This window comes from Theropithecus gelada, chromosome X, assembly GCF_003255815.1.
Source record: "Theropithecus gelada isolate Dixy chromosome X, Tgel_1.0, whole genome shotgun sequence".
Taxonomy (NCBI): Eukaryota; Metazoa; Chordata; class Mammalia; order Primates; family Cercopithecidae; genus Theropithecus; species Theropithecus gelada.
The window spans coordinates 83,761,930-83,781,884 of record NC_037689.1 but is presented as its reverse complement, the minus strand read 5'-3'; the positions used below and the strand labels follow the sequence as shown (position 1 = coordinate 83,781,884).

At 41.0% G+C, this 19,955-nt stretch overlaps 2 protein-coding genes across 9 annotated transcripts in view; one reads left to right on the top strand and one right to left on the bottom strand.

The window, feature by feature from the left end:
- Positions 1-83: 83 nt before the first annotated feature.
- PDZD11 (PDZ domain containing 11) lies at positions 84-3,942 on the bottom strand. 7 transcript variants are annotated; one of them, XM_025372395.1, is made up of 8 exons: positions 3,351-3,418; positions 3,010-3,084; positions 2,743-2,842; positions 1,906-1,989; positions 1,593-1,649; positions 1,206-1,304; positions 758-818; positions 84-602 (listed from the first exon to the last, which is right to left on the bottom strand). In XM_025372395.1, the coding sequence occupies exons 3-8, from the start codon at positions 2,827-2,829 to the stop codon at positions 568-570; spliced, it is 423 nt and encodes a 140-aa protein (XP_025228180.1). In that variant the 5' UTR covers positions 2,830-2,842; positions 3,010-3,084; positions 3,351-3,418; the 3' UTR covers positions 84-567. The 7 variants fall into 7 exon arrangements, with proteins under 7 accessions (XP_025228180.1, XP_025228181.1, XP_025228177.1 ...); XM_025372396.1 differs by having other exon boundaries at positions 3,010-3,112; positions 3,320-3,351; XM_025372392.1 differs by having other exon boundaries at positions 2,743-3,084; positions 3,351-3,942.
- KIF4A (kinesin family member 4A) overlaps positions 3,520-19,955 on the top strand; it is a 130,618-nt gene continuing 114,182 nt past the window's right edge. The window contains exons 1-7 of one of the 2 annotated variants that reach the window (XM_025372390.1): positions 3,520-3,640; positions 3,928-4,068; positions 4,181-4,295; positions 11,144-11,334; positions 14,224-14,313; positions 17,010-17,176; positions 17,414-17,508. In XM_025372390.1, the coding sequence (XP_025228175.1) occupies positions 3,949-4,068; positions 4,181-4,295; positions 11,144-11,334; positions 14,224-14,313; positions 17,010-17,176; positions 17,414-17,508 (778 nt within the window). In that variant the 5' untranslated portion in view covers positions 3,520-3,640; positions 3,928-3,948. The remainder of the gene's footprint in view (positions 3,641-3,927; positions 4,069-4,180; positions 4,296-11,143; positions 11,335-14,223; positions 14,314-17,009; positions 17,177-17,413; positions 17,509-19,955) is intronic. The other variant, XM_025372391.1, reaches the window with a different exon arrangement.

Here is a 19,955-nt window from a genome sequence, read left to right as displayed (position 1 = left end):
GTGGCTCCTCTCTTTGGAAGAGCTTTTTCTTCCCTCAATAGCATTTTACATCCAATTGGTAACATTCAAAAGCCACACCAATATTTCTTCAGCATTGTGTTTTACTTTTTGGGGGAGAGGCTAGGAGGAGGAAGGGGTGAAAACAGGGTCTCTTTGGAGTCTCAAAAGTGTATGAATCCTCTGGTAGTACAAGGATGGGATAAGATGGTCAGGGAAGTCAGATGGAAAATCCCCAAGATTCTTTTTGCTACTGATTTCTATAATTAAAATATGACATATGTAAGGGACTAGTACATGGTATTCAATAAATGTCAGCTGTCTTTCCTAACTAGGTTCCTCACAGGCTAGGTTATGCCTAGATATCATCCTCCTTTCAGGGAATGAAGCTCACCTAGAAAACTAGGGAACTAAAAGTGCAATACAGTTTGGGTAATTCAGTTGGTTAGCTGTCTCCCCATCCTCCCAACTCACTATTCCAGGGAGGGGCTGAAAATAGAAGTGGCTCTCCTGAAGTCTAGTTAGCATGTCATGGCAGAGTCCACATGAAGGGCTGTGGGCTGCAACTTTCTAGTGCACAGTCCTCTCTTTTTGGCGATGGTAATCTGAAGGAAAGAAGAAGAAAAGGAGGAACAGAGCAGGTTATCTTCACACCTGAGCTCCCGATTCCCTATCCCCAACTTGTAGGGCCTCTAGCTATCAGTATTTAAAGAGTTCTTACTTACGGCCCTGTCAGGAAAGTGAAAAAAGTGGCACTTACTATAGGGAAAGAAGCGGACACGCATGCTGATTTCACGAGCTGTCTTCAGGATCTCAACAGCCTGGAAGGAACACAGCAGCTTGTACAAATGAAGAGATATGACCCAAGACAGAATCATAATATGGGGAAAGGGATTTGCCACTCCAACCTCTGTATCACTAATAGCTGCTTCCCTCTGGTACTTTCCCCAGGAGAGGTGCTTACTTTCTCTATTTTTTTTTTTTTTTTTTTTTGAGACAGGGTCTTGCTGTGTTGCCTGGGCTGGTCTTAAATTCCTGGGCTCACGTGATCCTCCCGCCTCAGCCTCCTAAATAGCTGGGATTACAGGCATGTACCACAGTGCCCAGCAAAATGCTTTGTTATTAAGTTACAGATTAGGCTACTCCTGTCCAATATGTCCTATTTGAGATGGCTTCTTGCAGCACCACAGCCCAAGTACTGTGCTCACCTTGCTGTGCTCAATATCTTGGAAATCCACATCATTCACAGCTAGAACTTGGTCCCCTTCCTGAAGTCCTGCTCTATGTGCATCAGAGTCAGGAATTACCTGTTGGTAAAGAGAGAATACATGTGATTGGGATGCGATAATTGCAGAAGACTGTCAGTGAAATTCGGTGCTATTCAAATGTAAGGTGCTATTGTTTTTCTGTGATAATCTATGCAGACAGATGGCCTGCCAAATGAAAAGTTTAAAGTGGGAAAGGGGGTGTCTCCATTATACCCCTTCTATGAATCCACTGAGTCATCCTCTCAGCCTTTGGGACATTAGGGTTCTGCAATCTGTTAATTTAACAAAGGGAGGTAACTATCCATATTGCCTACTGGGCATAAATACCTTGGAGATGAAGATGCCTAGCTGGGAGGCCTTTCCTCCTCGGATGTTAAATCCCAACTATAAGACAAGAGCACAGAATGGGGGCTCAATAGAGACCACAAACACAAGAACAACTAGTAGCATCATCGTGCAATAGCTCAGCTTGTGTGTCCCTGAGAGGAAAGTCAGAAGTTGCAGAAGTGTTATCTCAGCTTTTCTGTCCACAAGAAGGAAAGTTTCCTCACATCTGCACCTGCTTTCCAATCCATCCCCCCAACACTGCCAACTTCTGGTATGGATGAATCTAGCCTGGAATAAGGTTTCATAAGTTCACCTGAGCTCCAGGAGGCTTCTTCAGTGTGATGGTTCGGGGCAGAAACTGGGTCAACTCATTGTTGTAGTCTGGGTGGTGCACCCTCTGCAAGACACAGCAACCCCAGAAATTTTACCAGTCTTACTTCATACCTACCTTCATTTGGATCACTAATGAATCACCCTGAAGTCAGGAAAAGGAAAGGTCATAGACTTAATTTAAGTAGAACAGATAACACTGACTAAATGAGTAGATGGACAGCATTGGGACAGCCCAGTAGCTCCCCATGTCTTCACTTTTTTTTTTTTTTTTTTTTTTTGAGATGGAGTTTTGCTCTTGTTGCCCAGGCTGGAGTGCAATGGCTTGATCTCGGCTCACCGCAACCTCCGCCTCCCAGATTCAAGCGATTCTCCTGCCTCAGCCTCCCTAGTAGCTGGGATTACAAGCATGTGCCACCACGCCCGACTAATTTTGTATTTTTAGTAGAGACGAAGTTTCTCCATGTTCGTCAGGCTGGTCTCAAACTCCCAACCTCATGTGATCTGCCTGCCTCGGCCTCCCAAAGTGCTGGGATTACAGACATGAGCTACCGCGCCTGGCCTTCGCCTCTTAACAGTATGGAAAGGAAGGCTCCAAATTTCCAGAATTAACTGGTGTGAATAGACCCCAGCAGGAGGCTTCCACAAAGAAGTTCCCAATGGGTCCTGTTGCTCAGAATCCAGCTTCTGGGTCTTCTGGCTACAAGTGCTAAGATGCACTCTCCATGTCGACTTCTAACCCTGCCATCCTACCTTTCATGCATCATCTCATGCCCAGGGGGAAAAAAATCTCCTACTCAGGAATACAGATGGTTCCCACCTCATGAGGAGGAATCCATGCTGGAGGATTCTCATAGGCAGGCAAGAAAACCACCGGGTAGTCATCATAAGGAATCCGGCTGTCCATCTCGGGCAAGGCCCTGGAAGAGTGAATCAGAACAGACAAAAAGTGGTTCAAAAGGGAGAGCAGCCCAGCAAGTTTCAGAAAGCAGCTCCAACCCATTCCAAGGCAGTCAGTCTACGGGCACAGCCCACATCTAGGTGTTAAGGTTGGAGGAGAGCAGGAAGGAAGAAGAAAACTCTTAACTTAGCTAAACATCTTCTGGATGCCAAGCAACCTGCCAGGTACTCTAGAAAGAGGACCTCATTTTTCACAACAATCCTGCAAAACAGATGTTACCGTCTTAAACCTGGAGAAGAGGAAATCAGGGTCGAGTCTAAAAAGATCTACTTTCGAAGCCCAAGCGAGTGTTAACTATCCGCAGGGACTCGGGGCAAGGCACCGCCCCACATTTCCTAGATGCGATTAGTAATGGTAGGGTCCCCAGATCGACCCCTCCTTCACCTGACCAGCCACCTCCCACGTCCCCACCCCACATTCTGCCTGAGTCCCGCGCTCTCGGCCGCATAAACGCCGCACCACCTCACCAGTGGGCAGTCCACAGCGACCTCAAACTCCGCTCACCGCCAATTCAGTCTGGGAACCGGAAGCGGATGCTCCGCAGGGTGGAAAAGAGGCCGGGCCAGGGTGCAACAAACTGACCCTCCCCTTCCCACCGCGCCGGCCTGCGCGCGCCGACGTGCGCGCTCCGCCCTCGGCAGTCCGCACTGCAATTGGTTGGCGTCTCCGGAACGGATTTGAAACTTGGCGGTTAAAGCTCCGTCTGGGACAGGGCGGCTGGAGACCCGTGGAGAACGGGGAAGGGACATTTAGTTTGGTGAGTTACGGGGGCACACCTTAGCTCAGAACCTGTTTCTTCCCGGTACCCTAGGGCTTTGGCTCTTTGTCGCTGTCCCCGTTGGAGTTTTTTCTTTGCCTTTCAGACGCGCGTGCACTCTCTTTAGAGTGCAGGGCTGACGGACGGTCCAGCCCTGGCCAAGTCCTGGAGAGTGAATCTCCCAAGGCAGTGTTCCCGCTGAGAAGGGTCGGAACCGAGGAGGACGCCCTCCCACCCCTGCTGACCTGCTAACATTCATCAGCGAGCCTTCTTTTTCCCCCTCGCAGAGACGGTGCTGAGATAGGATCATGAAGGAAGAGGTGAAGGGAATTCCTGTAAGAGTGGCGCTGCGTTGTCGCCCTCTGGTCCCCAAAGAGATTAGCGAAGGCTGCCAGATGTGCCTTTCCTTCGTGCCCGGGGAGCCTCAGGTGCGTAGTAGAGTCCAGAGCCTGTGTCTGAACAGCTGGGGCCAAATGGTAACGAGGGGTGTGGTCTTGCCTTTCATTTCTTCCCTTACGCCTTGTCCCTTGCCTTCTCTAGGTGGTGGTTGGTACAGATAAATCCTTCACCTACGATTTTGTGTTTGATCCCTCTACTGAACAGGAAGAAGTCTTCAATACAGCAGTGGCGCCACTCATAAAAGGTGTATTTAAAGGTGAGGCGATTTGATTCCTCCATCATAGCATATATATTCCTTGAGCATATACGATGTGCCAAGCACTGTGCTTGGGCGCTGCGAATACAGGAACGGATGAATCATGATACGTGCCTTCAAAAAGCCCTTAGTCTAATAACATTTGTGAAAGTCTCTCTACCCTTGAAGCTAGTTTTATTCTGTATTTGCTCTATGTGGTTCTGTTCATCTTTGACTTGTATATGTTTGTGTTTATCCTGGAACTTCATTAGATTATAAACTCTGTGGTGGTTGCTGAAGGTGATAAGCGTGCCAGCCTACTTGAGGCTCAGGCACTGCAAAGCTTGTTGAGGGATTCAGGTGACAATATAGCTTCGAGGCCCTGAAGGAGTTCAAAGTCCAGGGAATAGGAATGGAGGTAGATGATTACATAAATCATTTTGAATATATAAAAATTTTTAAATTTTTTGTACTTACCTTTTAGAAGAAAAATTTTTCAAGTTAAAAATATACAACAGAGTGAGTCCTATAGAAGTAGCTCTGCTCTCATACAAAGTGGTATGAAAAATAAAAGGATGACTCTAACTCTGCTTGGGGAATTTGCGGTGAATTTCACAGAGTGGGAAAACTTTGAGATAGGTCTTGAATAATGAGTATAATTCTTTTAGCTGGAAAAGGGGAGTTCCTAAAGCCTCTGAATACTATGACCAGTTAATAATCTTTATTGCGGAAGCTAAGTCTTTAATGCTGTTGAAGACCATAGCAGGGTTCTAAAGAAGGGAGCAGTGCCTGAGAGATGTCTAATTATTATTCTAATACAGTGGTTATTCAAGATTCAAAACAGAGGTTCATATAAAAGAAGTAGAATCATGGCATGCTAGTGCCTTAAAGTTGAAAGAGACATTTGTATATCATCTAGTTTGTTTTTCATCCAAAGAAAAATGCATTCTGACAATATCTGTTAGGTGAACTGCCAGTGTCTAAAATTTTTTGACAGGGAACTCACTGACTCACAGGTAGTCCAGTTGAGATTTGGGTTTTGGACTAGTCTAATTATGTTATAAAGATCTTTATATTGAGGTGAAATTTGCTTCCTGATAAGTTCTACCCGGTGATGTTAGTTCATCCCTTTAGAAGCCTTCTTCCAGGCAACAGCTATTCACATATTTTTTCACGTTTTTTTGTTTAATGATTGGCTCAGGGAACATAGAAATTTTTGTTTCAAAATTTTAAGATATTAATGCAATAATTTCAAACGTATGGAATGTTGCAAGAACAGCATAAAAAACATTTTTTCCCTGAACCATTTGAGATGAGTTGTTGGCCTGATACCCCCCATACTTTAGTATATATTTCCTACAAAAAAAGGACTTTCTTCTAAGTTACCACAATACAGCCATCAAAACAATAAAATTTGCACTGCTACATTACTACCATCTATTCCTGAAACCCCATTGAAGTTTCACCAATTGTCCCAGTAAATATTTTATGGCAAAAAGATCTAGTTCAAAATCACATGTTTTATTTAGTTTTGCTGCCTGTTTAGTCTCCATTCTAAAACAGTTCTTTAGTCTTTTTTTTGACTTTTATGATTTTGACATTCTTTAGTCTTTTTTTGACTTTTATGATTTTGACACTTTGAAGATTACAGGCCAATTATTTTGTAAACCGTTTTTCAATATTGTTTTGTCTGCCTAGCACTTTGGGAGGCCGAGACGGGCGGATCACGAGGTCAGGAGATCGAGACCATCCTGGCTAACACCGTGAAACCCCGTCTTTACGAAAAATACAAAAAACTAGCCGGGCGAGGTGGCGGGCGCCTGTAGTCCCAGCTACTTGGGAGGCTGAGGCAGGAGAATGGCGTAAACCCGGGAGGCGGAGCTTGCAGTGAGCTGAGATCCGGCCACTGCACTCCAGCCCGGGCTACCGAGCAAGACTCCGTCTCAAAAAAAAAAAAAAAAAAAAAAAAAAAATATTGTTTTGTCTGGTGTTTACTTATGATTAGATTCAAGTTGTGTATCTTTTAGCAGGAATATCACAGAAGTGGTGCTGTTTTCTTCTCACTGAAGCCTATTGGGCAGCACATGATTTTGATTTATTCTATTACTACTGATGTTCATTTTGATCATTTGATTAAGGTGTTAATCTGCTGGGCTTCTCCGCTATAAAGTTAATCTTTTTCCTTTTTACATACAGTATTTGGAAGACCGTTAAATGTTTCTATCTAATTCTCTTCTCTTTAATTATCCCCGCCTTTCCTTTAGCCATTCCTGAAACAATATGGTTTTCAGACCCTTCACTGTCTGGTCAGATTCCTCAGGCTATCCCTCCACAGCTTAGTAAGAGCACCACAGTTCTACTTTTATATTCTTAACTTGGGAAACTGATAGAATTAAATTATGTTCTTTAAAGGCAACATAAAGTAGAAAGTGATTCCAATATACATGTGTTTGCTTAACATTGCCCTTGGTTGCAAAAACAAAGCCAATATTTTTTATAGTCAGCTCAACAGCACCCTCTTGTACTCTGAACTCCTGGTACCACAGAGCCCTGAATATTTTGTAAAAACTGCTAAAACCTCGTTTCCCAAGTTATTGCTATCTACATATATCTGTGGTATTGCAGAAAATTATGAAATGTTATTCTCTTGCCCCATAGTCATGCCAGCTACTACCAGCAATCTATTACAGTGAAAATCTCAATTTAGCATCTTCTTATGATCTTTCATTTAGACCAACAAGTTCTTTCAAAACTTCAAAGTTTTCATTTCGATTAAAACATTGTTTCAACGTTTAAAGGGTTTTTTCCTTCAGACTGCAAAATTATCTTGGTAAATAGCAGATAACAGCTTTGACAAAAATATGATGATCATTTAACAGAGAAAGCTTGCTTTGTGTTCCTTGACAACATGTCTGCCACACTAATAAGCGACAGACTTTCCTAAGGTCATTATTTTTTTCACCTTGAAGTAAATTTGGATTTGTAGTTCCTTTTAGGTGCCATGCTTATAGTTTTAGAAGCTACTACCGTACAATTAAGTAGCAAGTTATAATCATGCATCAGTTAATGACAGGGATACCTTCTGAGAAGTGCATTATTAGGCGGTTTTGTCATTGTATGAACATCGTAGAGTGCATGTATACAAACCTAGATAGTATAGCCTCCTATACACCTGAGCCTACTGCTCCTAGGCTACAAACCTGCAAAGCATGTTACTGCACTGAATACTGTAGGCACTTGTAACACCGTGGAAAATATTTGTGATCTAAACATAGAAAAGGTGAAGTAAAAATACAATATGAAAGGTAAAAGCTGGTACACCTGTATAGGACACTTACCGTGAATGGAGCTTGCAGGACTGGAAGTTGCTCTGAGTGTGTCAGTGATGAGTGGTGAGTGAATGTAAGGGCCTAAGACGTTATTGTATACTACTGTGGGCTTTATAAACACTGGATACTTAGGTTACACTAAATTTATTAAACATTTTTTCTCTCTTCAATAATAAATTAACCTTAGCTGCTTATAACTTTCTTACTTTATAAACTTTAATTTTTTTAAATCTTTTTGACTTATTTGTAATAATGCTTAGCTTTAAACACGAATACATTGCACAGCTGAATAAACATTTTCACTCTTTACATCTTTATTCTGTATGCTTTTTTCTTTTTTTTTTTTTTTTTTTTTTTTTGGAGACGGAGTTTCGCTCTATCGCCCAGGCTGGAGTGCAGTGGCCAGATCTCAGCTCACTACAAGCTCTGCCTCCCGGGTTCACGCCATTCTCCTGCCTCAGCCTCCCAAGTAGCTGGGACTACAGGCGCCCGCCACCTTGCCCGGCTAGTTTTTTTTTTTTGTACTTTTTAGTAGAGACGGGGTTTCACCATATTAACCAGGATGGTCTCGATCTCCTGACCTCGTGATCCGCCCGTCTCGGCCTCCCAAAGTGCTGGGATTACAGGCTTGAGCCACCGCGCCCGGCCTCTTTTTTCTTTTTTTAAAAAAAATATATGTTTTTACTTTTTAAACTTTTTGTTTAAGACCCAAACATGCACATTAGCCTAGGCCCACCCAGGGCCAGGATCTTCAATATCACTGTCTTCCACCTCCACGTCTTGTCCTACTGGAAAGTCTTCAGGGACACTAACATCCATAGAGCTGTCATTTCCTATGACAACAATATCTTCTTCTGGAATACCTCCTGAAGGACCTGCCTGAGGCTGTTTTACAGTTAACTTTCTTTATCATAAGTAGGAGTATACTCTTAAAATGATAAAAAGTATGGTATAGTATACTAAACACATAAACTAGTAACAATCATTTATTATTATAAAGCATTACATACTGTACATAGTTATATGTGCTATACTTTTATATGACCTGCAGTGAAGTAGGTTTCTTTACCCCACCATCAACACAAACATGTAACATGTTGCACTGCAGTGTTATAATGGCTAAGTCAAGAAGCAATAGGAATTTTTCACCATCGTAAATACATTCCACATGATTGAAATGCTATTATATGGCACACGACTGTAACATTTGAAGTTAAAGTGAGAATAACCTATCTATTGTCTAATTGTTTCTTTATAAAATCTTGCTGCAGTTGTTTATCTTCCTCTAGCTTCAATCTAAACTTTGAATTTATGGGATAAAATGAAAATGCCCACCGGGCATGGTCGCTCAAACCTGTAATCTCAGTACTATGGGAGGCTGAGGCGGGTGGATCACCTGAGGTCAGGAGTTCAAGACCAGCCTGGCCAACATGGCGAAACTTGTCTCTACCAAAAAATACAAAAAAATTAGCTGGGCGTAGTGGCGCATGCCTGTAGTCCTAACTCTCCTGGAGGCTCAGGTGGGAGGATCACTTGGGCCTGGGAGGCGGAGCTGTGATTGCACACACTGTGCTCCAGGCTGGGTGACAGAGTGAGACCTTGTCTCAAAAAAATGGGGAGAGGGAGTGCTGAGTAACTAGTAATTTGGATTATCTGACAAGAGAAAATATAAAAACTAATCTACAAAATAAACATTTTTACCAGAACTAAGCCCAAACAGAAATATACTTTTTATTGAAACTGAATCTCCCTCGGTGGCCCAGGCTGAAGTGCAGTGGCGTGATCTCGGTTCACTGTAACCTCCGCCTCCTGGGTTCAAGCAATTCTCCTGCCTCAGCCTCCCCAGTAGCTGGGACCACAGGCACCACCATTACACCCAGCTAATTTTTGTGTTTTTAGTACAGACAGGGTTTTGCCATGTTGGCCAGGCTGGTTTCAAACTCTGACCTCAAGTGATCTGCCCGCCTTGGCCACCCAAAGTGCTGGGATTAAAGACGTGAGCCACCACGCCTGGCCAATAAACTCAAACAGAAACATACTTTATGGGTCTTTCTGCAGATAATACTGATAACATAAGTGATAACGAAAAAGCCTCTGTTCAATAGTGCCTTCTATTTAATAATTTAAAAAATACAAATGGGGGAAAAGAAAACACAAAATATTTACCATCCTTTGGCTTGGTGCAGTGGCTCACACCTGTAATCCCAGCACTTTGGGAGGCCGAGCTGGGAGGATCACAAGGTCAGGAGATCAACACCATCCTGGCTAACACAGTGAAACCCCATCTCTACTAAAAATACAAAAAATTAGCTGAGCATGGTGGTGTGCGCCTATCATCCCAGCTACTCGGGAGGCCGAGGCAGGAGAATTGCTTGAACTGGGAGGTGGAGGTTGCAGTGAGCTGAGATCGCGCCACTGCACTCCAGCCTGGGTGACAGAGCGAGACTGCATCTCAAAAAAAAAAAAAGAATTTACCATCCTGTTTCTCAGAGGTAAACATCAAAATGTTAATAATGCATATACTTTTGAACTTTTCCTGTCCATACACTGATATTTAACAATTATTTTTAAGCTGCTTTTTTCAGTTAACTATATTGTGAACATCTTTGAATAAATGATTCTTTTTTTTTTTTTTTTTTTGAGACAGGGTCTCGCTCTGTCACCTAGGCTGGAGTGCAGTGGCTTGACCAAGGCTCACTGTAACCTCTGCCTCCCAGGGTCAGGTGATTCTCCTGCGTCAGCCTCCAAAGTAGCTGGGATTGTAGGCACCCGCCACCATGCCCTGCTAATTTTTGTATTTTTAGTAAAGACGGGGTTTCACCATGTTGCCCAGTCTAATGTTAAACTCCTGAGCTAAAGCAGTCTACTTGCCTTAGCCTTCCAAAGTGCTGGGATTACAGGCATGAGTCACAGAACCTGGCTCCTGAATGGATGAGTCTTTATCAATTCTCAATAAAAGCAAAGGACATATATCACATTGAATTATGCTTAAATGATGATATTTCTGTAAGGAGCCTGATAATATGGTCCAGATGCATTCTGAGAGTTCAGATATAAAGTAGATGCTTTCGTTGACTGTAAAAAACAATGTTGTTTCCTTTTCAGATAAATACTGTTAATCAAGAAAATACATGCCAGAATCCTTTCTTTTCCTTTAATTTAATTTCTGTAATTTAAAATTGCTTAAGGTAGGAAGACAGAATTTTCAAACTCCAAATGACTTTTGACAGTGGCTTGGCCACCTTCATTTAGTCAGTCATATCTCTAAGTGTTTGATTTCCTAGCTTCTAAGGGCTATCACTAGGGGGACACATTTTAGGGTTGGGTTTTGTTTTGTTTTTCTGTGTTTGTTTTTTGCTTATTTTGAGTAGTGCAAGGTCATGGTACCCATAGAACTTTTCTTTGTGTCTGCCATTCTTAAGAGACTGTATCAAGAGAGCAATCTCAGTTTTATTACAAATAATTGCTGAAGGAAATGGAGTATATTGATTAGATGAAAATGTTTAAACACCACTATGCATGTGACATCTATTTTGCCAGGATATAATGCAACGGTCCTGGCCTATGGGCAGACTGGCTCTGGAAAAACCTATTCGATGGGAGGTGCATACACTGCAGAGCAAGAGAATGAACCAACAGTTGGGGTTATTCCTAGGGTAATACAACTGCTCTTCAAAGAAATTGATAAAAAGAGTGACTTTGAATTTACTCTGAAAGTGTCTTACTTAGAGGTAAGCAATTTACGTTTAATTATTCTGAATTCGAAATTGTCTGTGGATTGAAAAATAAATCCAAATCAGGTTTTTCCTGACATGACTCAAATTAGTAAGTTGCATTTTAATGAATTGATAGAGAAAACTTACTGACTCAGTTGGATCTGGCTCCCACCCACCCAGTTCTTTCCTTGGTGTTAAAATAGTCTGTTTAATTTGATTGTTGGAGGAATTGGCATTGCCATATAAAAGGATGATAGGAATTCTTTTTTTTTTTTTTTTTGAGACGGAGTCTCGCTCTGTCGCCCAGGCTGGAGTGCAGTGGTGTGATCTCAGCTCACTGCAAGCTCCGCCTCCTGGGTTCATGCCATTCTCCTGCCTCAGCCTCCCGAGTAGCTGGGACTACAGGCGCCCACCACCACACCCAGCTAATTTTTTGTATTTTTAGTAGAGACGGGGTTTCACTGTGTTAGCCAGGATGGTCTTGATCTCCTGACCTCATGATCCGCCCGCCTCGGCCTCCCAAAGTGCTCAGATTACAGACATGAGCCACCATGCCTGGCAGATAGGATTTTGGCCTCTGTTACTGATTACCTGTAGAGTCTGCAGAAGAGTGTTTGATTTCCCTTTACTGTTTGAGACTTAAATGATAATGCTGTTGCCTCATGAAGAATGTTATAAAAACCAGCTGAAATATTGAACTGTATAAGTGGTGATAGAGTGTGTAAACAGATATTTATTGAGAACCTACCATGTGCCAGGCCCAATTCTGGGCACTTGGGTATATGAGGTACTTGGTATATATCAGTGAACAAAACAAAAATTCTAGCCCTTATGGGAGTTTGTGTTCTAGTGTATATTAGTATAGTTGTAGACTGGCCGATTATATCTAACTTCATAACACCAAAAACACATGTTTAGGGAACTGATGGCTTCTGGGAAGCTAGCTAGTTGGTTCCATAGCAGTGATGTCTTATCCTTTAGGGGGTAATAATTAAACTTATATAATTTAAGCATGCAATTATAAATTATATGTGAATACTTTATCCTGAAGTTCAATCTCAACATGCTAACAGGTAAAGAGATGTAGAACTGGAAGACAGAGGATTACATCATTAAGATTAGCCTTCTTGGCCAGGCCTGGTGGTTCATGCCTGTAATCCCAGCACTTTGGGAGGCCAGGGCGGGAGGATCACTTCAACCCAGGGGTCTGAGACCAGCCTCGGCAACACAGTGAGATCTTGTCTCTACAAAAAATTTAAAGATTAGCCAGGCGAGGTGGTGCACGCCTGCAGTCCCAGCTGCTCAGGAGGCTGAGGCAGGGTGGAAGGATTGCTTGAGCCCCAGAGTGAGACCTTAAAGGCAGTTTTTAATTGTATTTATTTATTTATTTTGAGAAAGGGTCCCACTTTCTCACAGGTTGGAGTGCAGTGGCAGAATCATAGCTCACTGGGGCCTCCAGCTCCTGCTCAAGCGATCCTCCCACCCTACCTCAGCCTTCCAAGCAGCTGGGACTACAAGCGCATGCCACTTCGCCTGGCTAATTTTTAAATTTTTGTAGAGACAGGGTCTCACTATGTTGCCCAGGCTGGTGATGGACCCCTAAGTTCAAGTGATCCTCCCATTTTGGCTTCCCAAAGTGCTGGGTTTATAGGTGTGAGTGACTGTGCTCAGCTAGATTAGGCTTCTCAAGTCTCTTGATTAACCTAGTTGTGGCCAACATAATTGAGTATCAAAATAACTCCAGATCATGATATGTTAAATAATAGCAATAGCTGTAATAGCAAACAAATGTAGTGCTTATATGTGCTAAACACTGTTGTAAGTACTTACAATTCTGTTTCCTGTTGAAATATTAGCTACCACTTCTTCCTTTTCCATCCACCCCCATCTATGTATCTGTTATTCACATTTTAACAAAATGGGTTAATGTAATGCTATTATGATGCCATCAAAGAACTGAATTTGTGTTGCCATGTAACTTTTCATGTGTCTGCTGTTCCTAAGAGACTCTGTCTTAAGAGAGAGGATGTGGAGAAATAGGAACACTTTTACACTGTTGGTGGGAGCGTAAACTAGTTCAACCATTGTGGGAGACAGTGTGGCGATTCATCAAGGATCTAGAACTAGAAATACCATTTGACCCAGCCATCCCATTACTGGGTATATACCCAAAGGATTATAAATCATGCTGCTATAAACACACATGCACACGTATGTTTATTATGGCACTATTCACAATAGCAAAGACTTGGAACCAACCCAAATGTCCATCAATGATTGACTGGATTAAGAAAATGTGGCACATATACACCATGGAATACTATGCAGCCATAAAAAAGGATGAGTTCATGTCCTTTGTAGGGACATGGATGAAGCTGGAAACCATCATTCTGAGCAAACTATCGCAAGGACAAAAAACCAGATACTGCACGTTCTCACTCATAGGTGGGAATTGAATAATGAGAACACTTGGACATAGGAAGGGGAACATCACACACCGGGGCCTGTCGTGGGGTGGAGGAAGCGGGGAGGGATAGCATTAGGAGATACACCTAATGTAAATGACGAGTTAATGGGTGCAGCACACCAACATGGCACATGTATACGTATGTAACAAACCTGCATGTTGGGCACATGTACCCTAGAACTTAAAGTATAATAATAATAAAAAGCAATCTCAATTTTGCTACAAGTGATATGTGAATTCATTCTTATAAAACATCAAGTGATTACCTATAGGGTTACGGTCCTTTTCTTAATTCTACAAGTAATACATGTTCATTATGAACAAATTTTTAAATGTAGAAAGTCACAAATAATTTTTAAAATTACCTATGATCTCACCACCCAGAGATTACCACTGTTAACATCTTGTTTTTGCCACTTTATTTTCAACAATATCAGATTTACAATGAAGAAATTTTGGATCTTCTATGCCCATCTCGTGAGAAAGCTCAAATAAATATACGGGAGGATCCTAAGGAAGGCATAAAGGTGTGTTTGTCTCTCATTTGATGTTATTAAAAAATTTTGGCAATTATAATACTAAAGTTCACATCCCTTTTATCTGCCACTGTGGTTTTAAATGACTACTATCATCTGAGTCAGGTTTTGTGTGGTCCTAAGTCCCTTTGTTAATCTAAAATTTCTAGATGGGAGCTCTTGTGGGGGAGCAAGGAAGGACTCACATTCAGTTTTGTCACCTTCCTGTTACCTAGAGGAATGCTAATATCAACTAAATATTATTTACAGAGTTCTAAGACTGAGCAGTCCAGTATGTTAGCCACTAGCCACAAGTGACTATTTAAATTTAAACAAATTAAAATGGAATAAAATTTTAAAAATTCAGTTCCTCAGGCACACTAGCCACATATCAAGTGCTTGATAGCTACATATGGCTAGTGGTAACCATATTGGAGAGCACAGATAGATGCAGAACATATTCATGTATTTTCTTCTGGGTCGTTGTTAGCCAGCCAGTAATGCATGGATATGATTGAACATATCTATATCCAATAGAAAATTCTATTGGACAGCACTGTAATAGACATTGTGCTGGGCTTTGGGATGATATTTTTTAAATTGAAAAGTTAAACAATATATAATTTTTAAAACATGTAAGTATCATAGGAAGAAGAGATAGCTTATTTGAGAATCTTCTGTTAGATGGTATAGATGCAAGATGAGGAGCTAGAACTGAACAGAAAATGTGAGGCAAAATTGAGAGTTTCCTATGTGGGAGTGAGCCAGATCCAGAAGTCAGTGTTGAAAACAGGCAGAGCTTGAGTATTCAGGAGTGGGAAAATCAGAGGCTGGAAGTAGATGAGACTAGGTAGTACTTTGAGAAAACTTGGAATAATATCTTACTCCTCCTTCCCTTCTTCCCTTGCACAAAGAAAAAAAAAAAAGAAAGTTGAAGATTTGGGGTACCAGTGAGGGGCAAATGCCTGTGCTGCTGATTTTTTTTTTCTGGGGCATTAAGTTGTTAGCCAGCTACTAATGCAAGGTTTAAAGGATCAGCCCTGATGAGCTTGGAATATACAAAGATGATTTGGATAGTGAGGATAAGAAATCTGGACAAAATACATGCTATTGTACTGAGCCAGCACTTGACCCTGTTTCAGGATCTTTTATGTGCCCCATGTTAAGGCAGGAATTAAGTCCTAAGAGTTGTTTGAGGTGAGATTTGCAATACAGGGAAGTATAAGTTCCTGACACAAATTGGTAAGGACGAGTTTGTAAACACTCTTCAGATGAGATGGATAGGCTTTAAATGGTAGAGAAAATAAACAAGGATATTCTTATGGTAAGGAATAGCTTTAGCAGGAAAGCAGAAAATATACACCTGAGGGTAATAAGACTACACAAGTCTGTCTGGATTAGAGGATTTGGGCTGAGAAGTAACAGGGGATATGTTAGGACCAGATTATGAAGCCGGGCTAAAGAGCTTAGTTTCTATCCCTGTGAACCATATATAAACTATGTAAAACTTCTGAGTGAGGGATTACTATGGCTACTTTTACCAAGTTTTTATCTTATGTGTGTATCTCTCCAACTCTGTTACAAGTGATATGTGAATTCATTCTTATAAGGAATTCACCCTAACCTGGAGGTCAGGGGAGTACTTGGAAATCTCTTTGTATCTTCATTATCTAGCACAGGGCTTAGTAGGTTGGTGACATTTTAGGAAAACCAAACAGAAATGGATTGAAAAGGAGAAAGACTAGGATGAGGAAGACCAGTTGGGGAAACTGTTGCTTATTTTTTAGGTGTGAAGTAATATGGGCCTGAACTAGGCAAGTAGATGTGTAAAGGAAAAGGAAGTGATGGATTCAAAAGGAGAATGACTAGTAGTTGGTGATAGACAGGATATGGAGGAATGGGAGGAGTTGAAGGCGATGTGAGTTTTTGAGAATATGAGACAAGATTAATAGAAATGGAGAAGTATTATAGTAGAGAGAATTAGTGTTTGTGGGAAGAAGATGAATTTGGTTTATAATTGACTGATTTCAGAGTATAAGTAGTAGATCATTAGAAATAAAAGACTAGAAATTAGGGCCACAGAAGTAAGTTTGGGAGCTATGAAGTAATAAAATTATAGCATATTGGAGCTAGAAAAGAGTTCATAAGCCTCTAGTCCAATCACCTCAGAGGCTCCAAGAGATTCAACTTGTATAAGTTCTCCCAGGTAAATACAATACTAAGCCTGGGGCCCTGTTTTCCTGGCTTCCTAATCCGGTGGAAACTGTACCATGCTATTTCCTCTAGTGAAAATGAGGTTTAAAATGAATCAGAGGTACAGAGAGGAGCATGGGGTCAGATAGAGGTGAAGGTAACAAAGAGAAATGCCATCACTGTTTGTGCTGTACTTGCTCTCCTTGGGACCAAAATTAACTTCACTTGGGGTTCCTTGGAAGGCACATAGCCATTACTACCCTAAAATCTTGAGATCTTTTCTAGCTCCAGTATTGACTGGCACCCTTGTTTCTGAAGTTCCTAAGGAAGATTGGAGACCTTGGTTTCCAGCTATCTTCACAGAGTTGCTAGTTAAAGCAGTTCTTATCACCATGACTATTCTATTTGAGGTTCTACTAGAGCATCAAGGCATTTTTTAAACCAGAAATCCGTATATTTCTGACCAAGCATTTGAAGTATAAATCATAAGGGAATTTTCTCTTTCTTGCAATTAGATTGTGGGACTCACTGAGAAGACTGTTTTAGTTGCCTTGGATACTGTTTCCTGTTTGGAGCAGGGCAACAACTCTAGGACTGTGGCCTCCACGGCTATGAACTCCCAGTCGTCCCGATCTCATGCCATCTTTACAATCTCCATAGAGCAAAGAAAGAAAAGTGACAAGTAAGTTACAATTTAAAGAGTCAAGATTTTTAGTATTAGTTCTATTAAGGTTAAACATTAGGCTGCTTCTTCAATTGATTTGGCAAATCGTCAGACATCAGTATTGTGAGCACGAGTGACTAATGGAGCCACTTTGACTGACTTGAAAGAAAATGAGAGCTGACAGGTCAGCTTTGATACTCAGCTAGTCTCAAGCTTGTGTACCATTCTCACTGTGTCTTCCTTTCATTATCACAGGAATAGCAGCTTTCGCTCCAAGCTGCATCTTGTAGACCTTGCTGGATCAGAAAGACAGAAGAAAACCAAGGCTGAAGGGGATCGTCTAAAAGAGGGTAAGAGAGTAATTAAGGTCACAGTTGTAGATAAACAGTTCTAGTACTCTTGTTGGTATTGGTGGTGTTTCGACTGGGATTTGAGATCACATTCTAACAGTAACTACGATTTAGATTTGAGGCTGACTTTAGAAATAGTGAAAAATTGTTTCTTTCCCTTGCACTCATTCTCTAATTCAGGTATGAGATTTGGATCTGGCCCTTGGTTTGATTTCATCTGGTCCAGGCAAGTTTTAGTTTTAGTTTTATTTTGTTTTGTTTTACCCCAACTATTTATAATTAAAATCAGTATCCTGATTCTGTCGTTTTAAGTATTCACCATCTCTTCCAGATGTTGTCACATATAAACCTCAGCACAATTTCCATGCCTTTATTCAAGTTGTTGAATTTGAAAAGTGATGAAATTCCTAAGGCTAGAAGAACCCTGTGATGTATGTTATTAGAAACCTTCTTCTAACATGATAGTGACCTGGTAATCTGCATGCCTTGGGAATGATCTTCAAGTGATTATTAATCTCTCTAATAAAAATTAACATCCAGCTCATATATCTCAATTTTGTTCTTAAGGATATCATAAAATAGTTCATCAGATGCCTTGCTAAATCCAGATATACCGTATCTACTGTATTTCTCATAGCTACCAGCTTAGTAACAATACAAAAAAGAAATAAGGGTTTTTAGCCTAAAGTGCTTTTTCTTGGTGAATTCAAGGTTGGCTTCTAGTGCTTATTCTTCTGTTTCTAGGCTCTTGCATGCTGTCTCTGTAATAATCCACTCTAGACTTATATCAAACCCACTGTTGGTAATTTATGGAATTAACTTTTATCCCTGTTTTGCAAATTGAAATTGCATCTGCCCAGTCTTCTGGAACATATTTCTTTGTGATTCGTCAAAGATCGTTGACATAGCTTCAGCAGTCTCATTTGAAATTACTCTCTGTTCCCTTAGCTATAATTCATCTGGTCCAAGATATTTGAACTCTTATTAAAGCAGTTGGGTTTACGCTTACTACCTCTTTACTCATATTGAGCTTCATTTCTCTCTTGGGAACTGAGAAGGCAGAAGGAAAAATAGTAATCGAGGAATTTTACTTCTATCATTTATCATTATTATACTGCTGCCACTGAGTGCAGACCTGTTTCTTCCTTATTCAGCTTTTTGTTCTGAGTGTCATTCAAAGTACCCTTTTTGTTCTATGTTTGCACTTGAGATTTAGCTTTGCTAAGACTATTTTTAAAGGCTGTTATGCTTTCTTTATCTTCTTTTAGGTGTTCAGTTCCAAGTTGTTTTATTTAACAGCTTTATTGAGATATAATTTACATACTATAACATTACCCATTTAAACTATACGTATCAGTGGATTTTAGTATATTCACAGTTGTACAATCATCATCATAATCTAATTTTAGAACATTTTATCATCCCAAGGAGAAGCCCCATATTCATTAGCAATCACTCCCCATTCCTACCCCCTTCCCTGGCCCTAGGCAACCACTTAACCTACATTTCATATAAATGTAATCATACAATATATTGTCTTTTGTGACTGGCTTAACCTAAGATTTTCAAGGTTCATCCATGTTGCATCATATATCAGTACTTCATACCTTTTTTTTTTGGAGAGAGAGAGAGTCTCACTCTGTTGCCCAGGCTGGAGTGCAGTGGCACGATCTTGGCCCACCGCAACCTCCATCTTCCAGGTTCAAGCAATTCTACTGCCTCAGCCTCCCATAGCTGGGGTTACAAGCATGTGCCACTATGCCTGGCTAATTTTTGTATTTTTTAGCAGAGATGGGGTTTCATTCACCATGTTGGCCAGGCTGGTCTTGAACTCCGGATCTCAAGTGATCCACCCGCCTCGGCCTCCCAAAGTGCTGGGATTACAGGCGTGAGCCACCATACCCGGCCTCATTTCTTTTTATTACTGAACAATATTCCATTGTATGGATATGCCACATTATGGTTGTTCATTCATCAGTCATATCCAGTTTTCTCTGTTATGAACTTGTGTGTGTAAATTTTCATGTGGACAAATGTTTTCATTTCTCTTGGGTATATACCTAGGAATGGAATTGCTAGGTCATATGGTAACTCTGTCTAATTTTTTTTAAAAAATAGAAGATATAATTATATAACTAACGTACTATAGCACTCACCCTTTTAAAGTATACAATTCACTGATTTTTAGTATATTCACAAGGAGTTGTATAACCATCACCACAATAAATTGTAGAATATTTTCATCACCTCAGAAAGAAATCCATACCCATTAGCATTCACTCCTTATTTCCCCCCAGTATATGTTCCTCACCTCTCATCCTAGGCAATAACCAATCCTCTGTCTCTGCTGATTTGCCTATTCTGGGCATTTCATATAAATGGAATTATACAATATATGGTCTTTTGTGACTGGCTTCTTTCACATAGCGTAATGTCACAGTTCATCC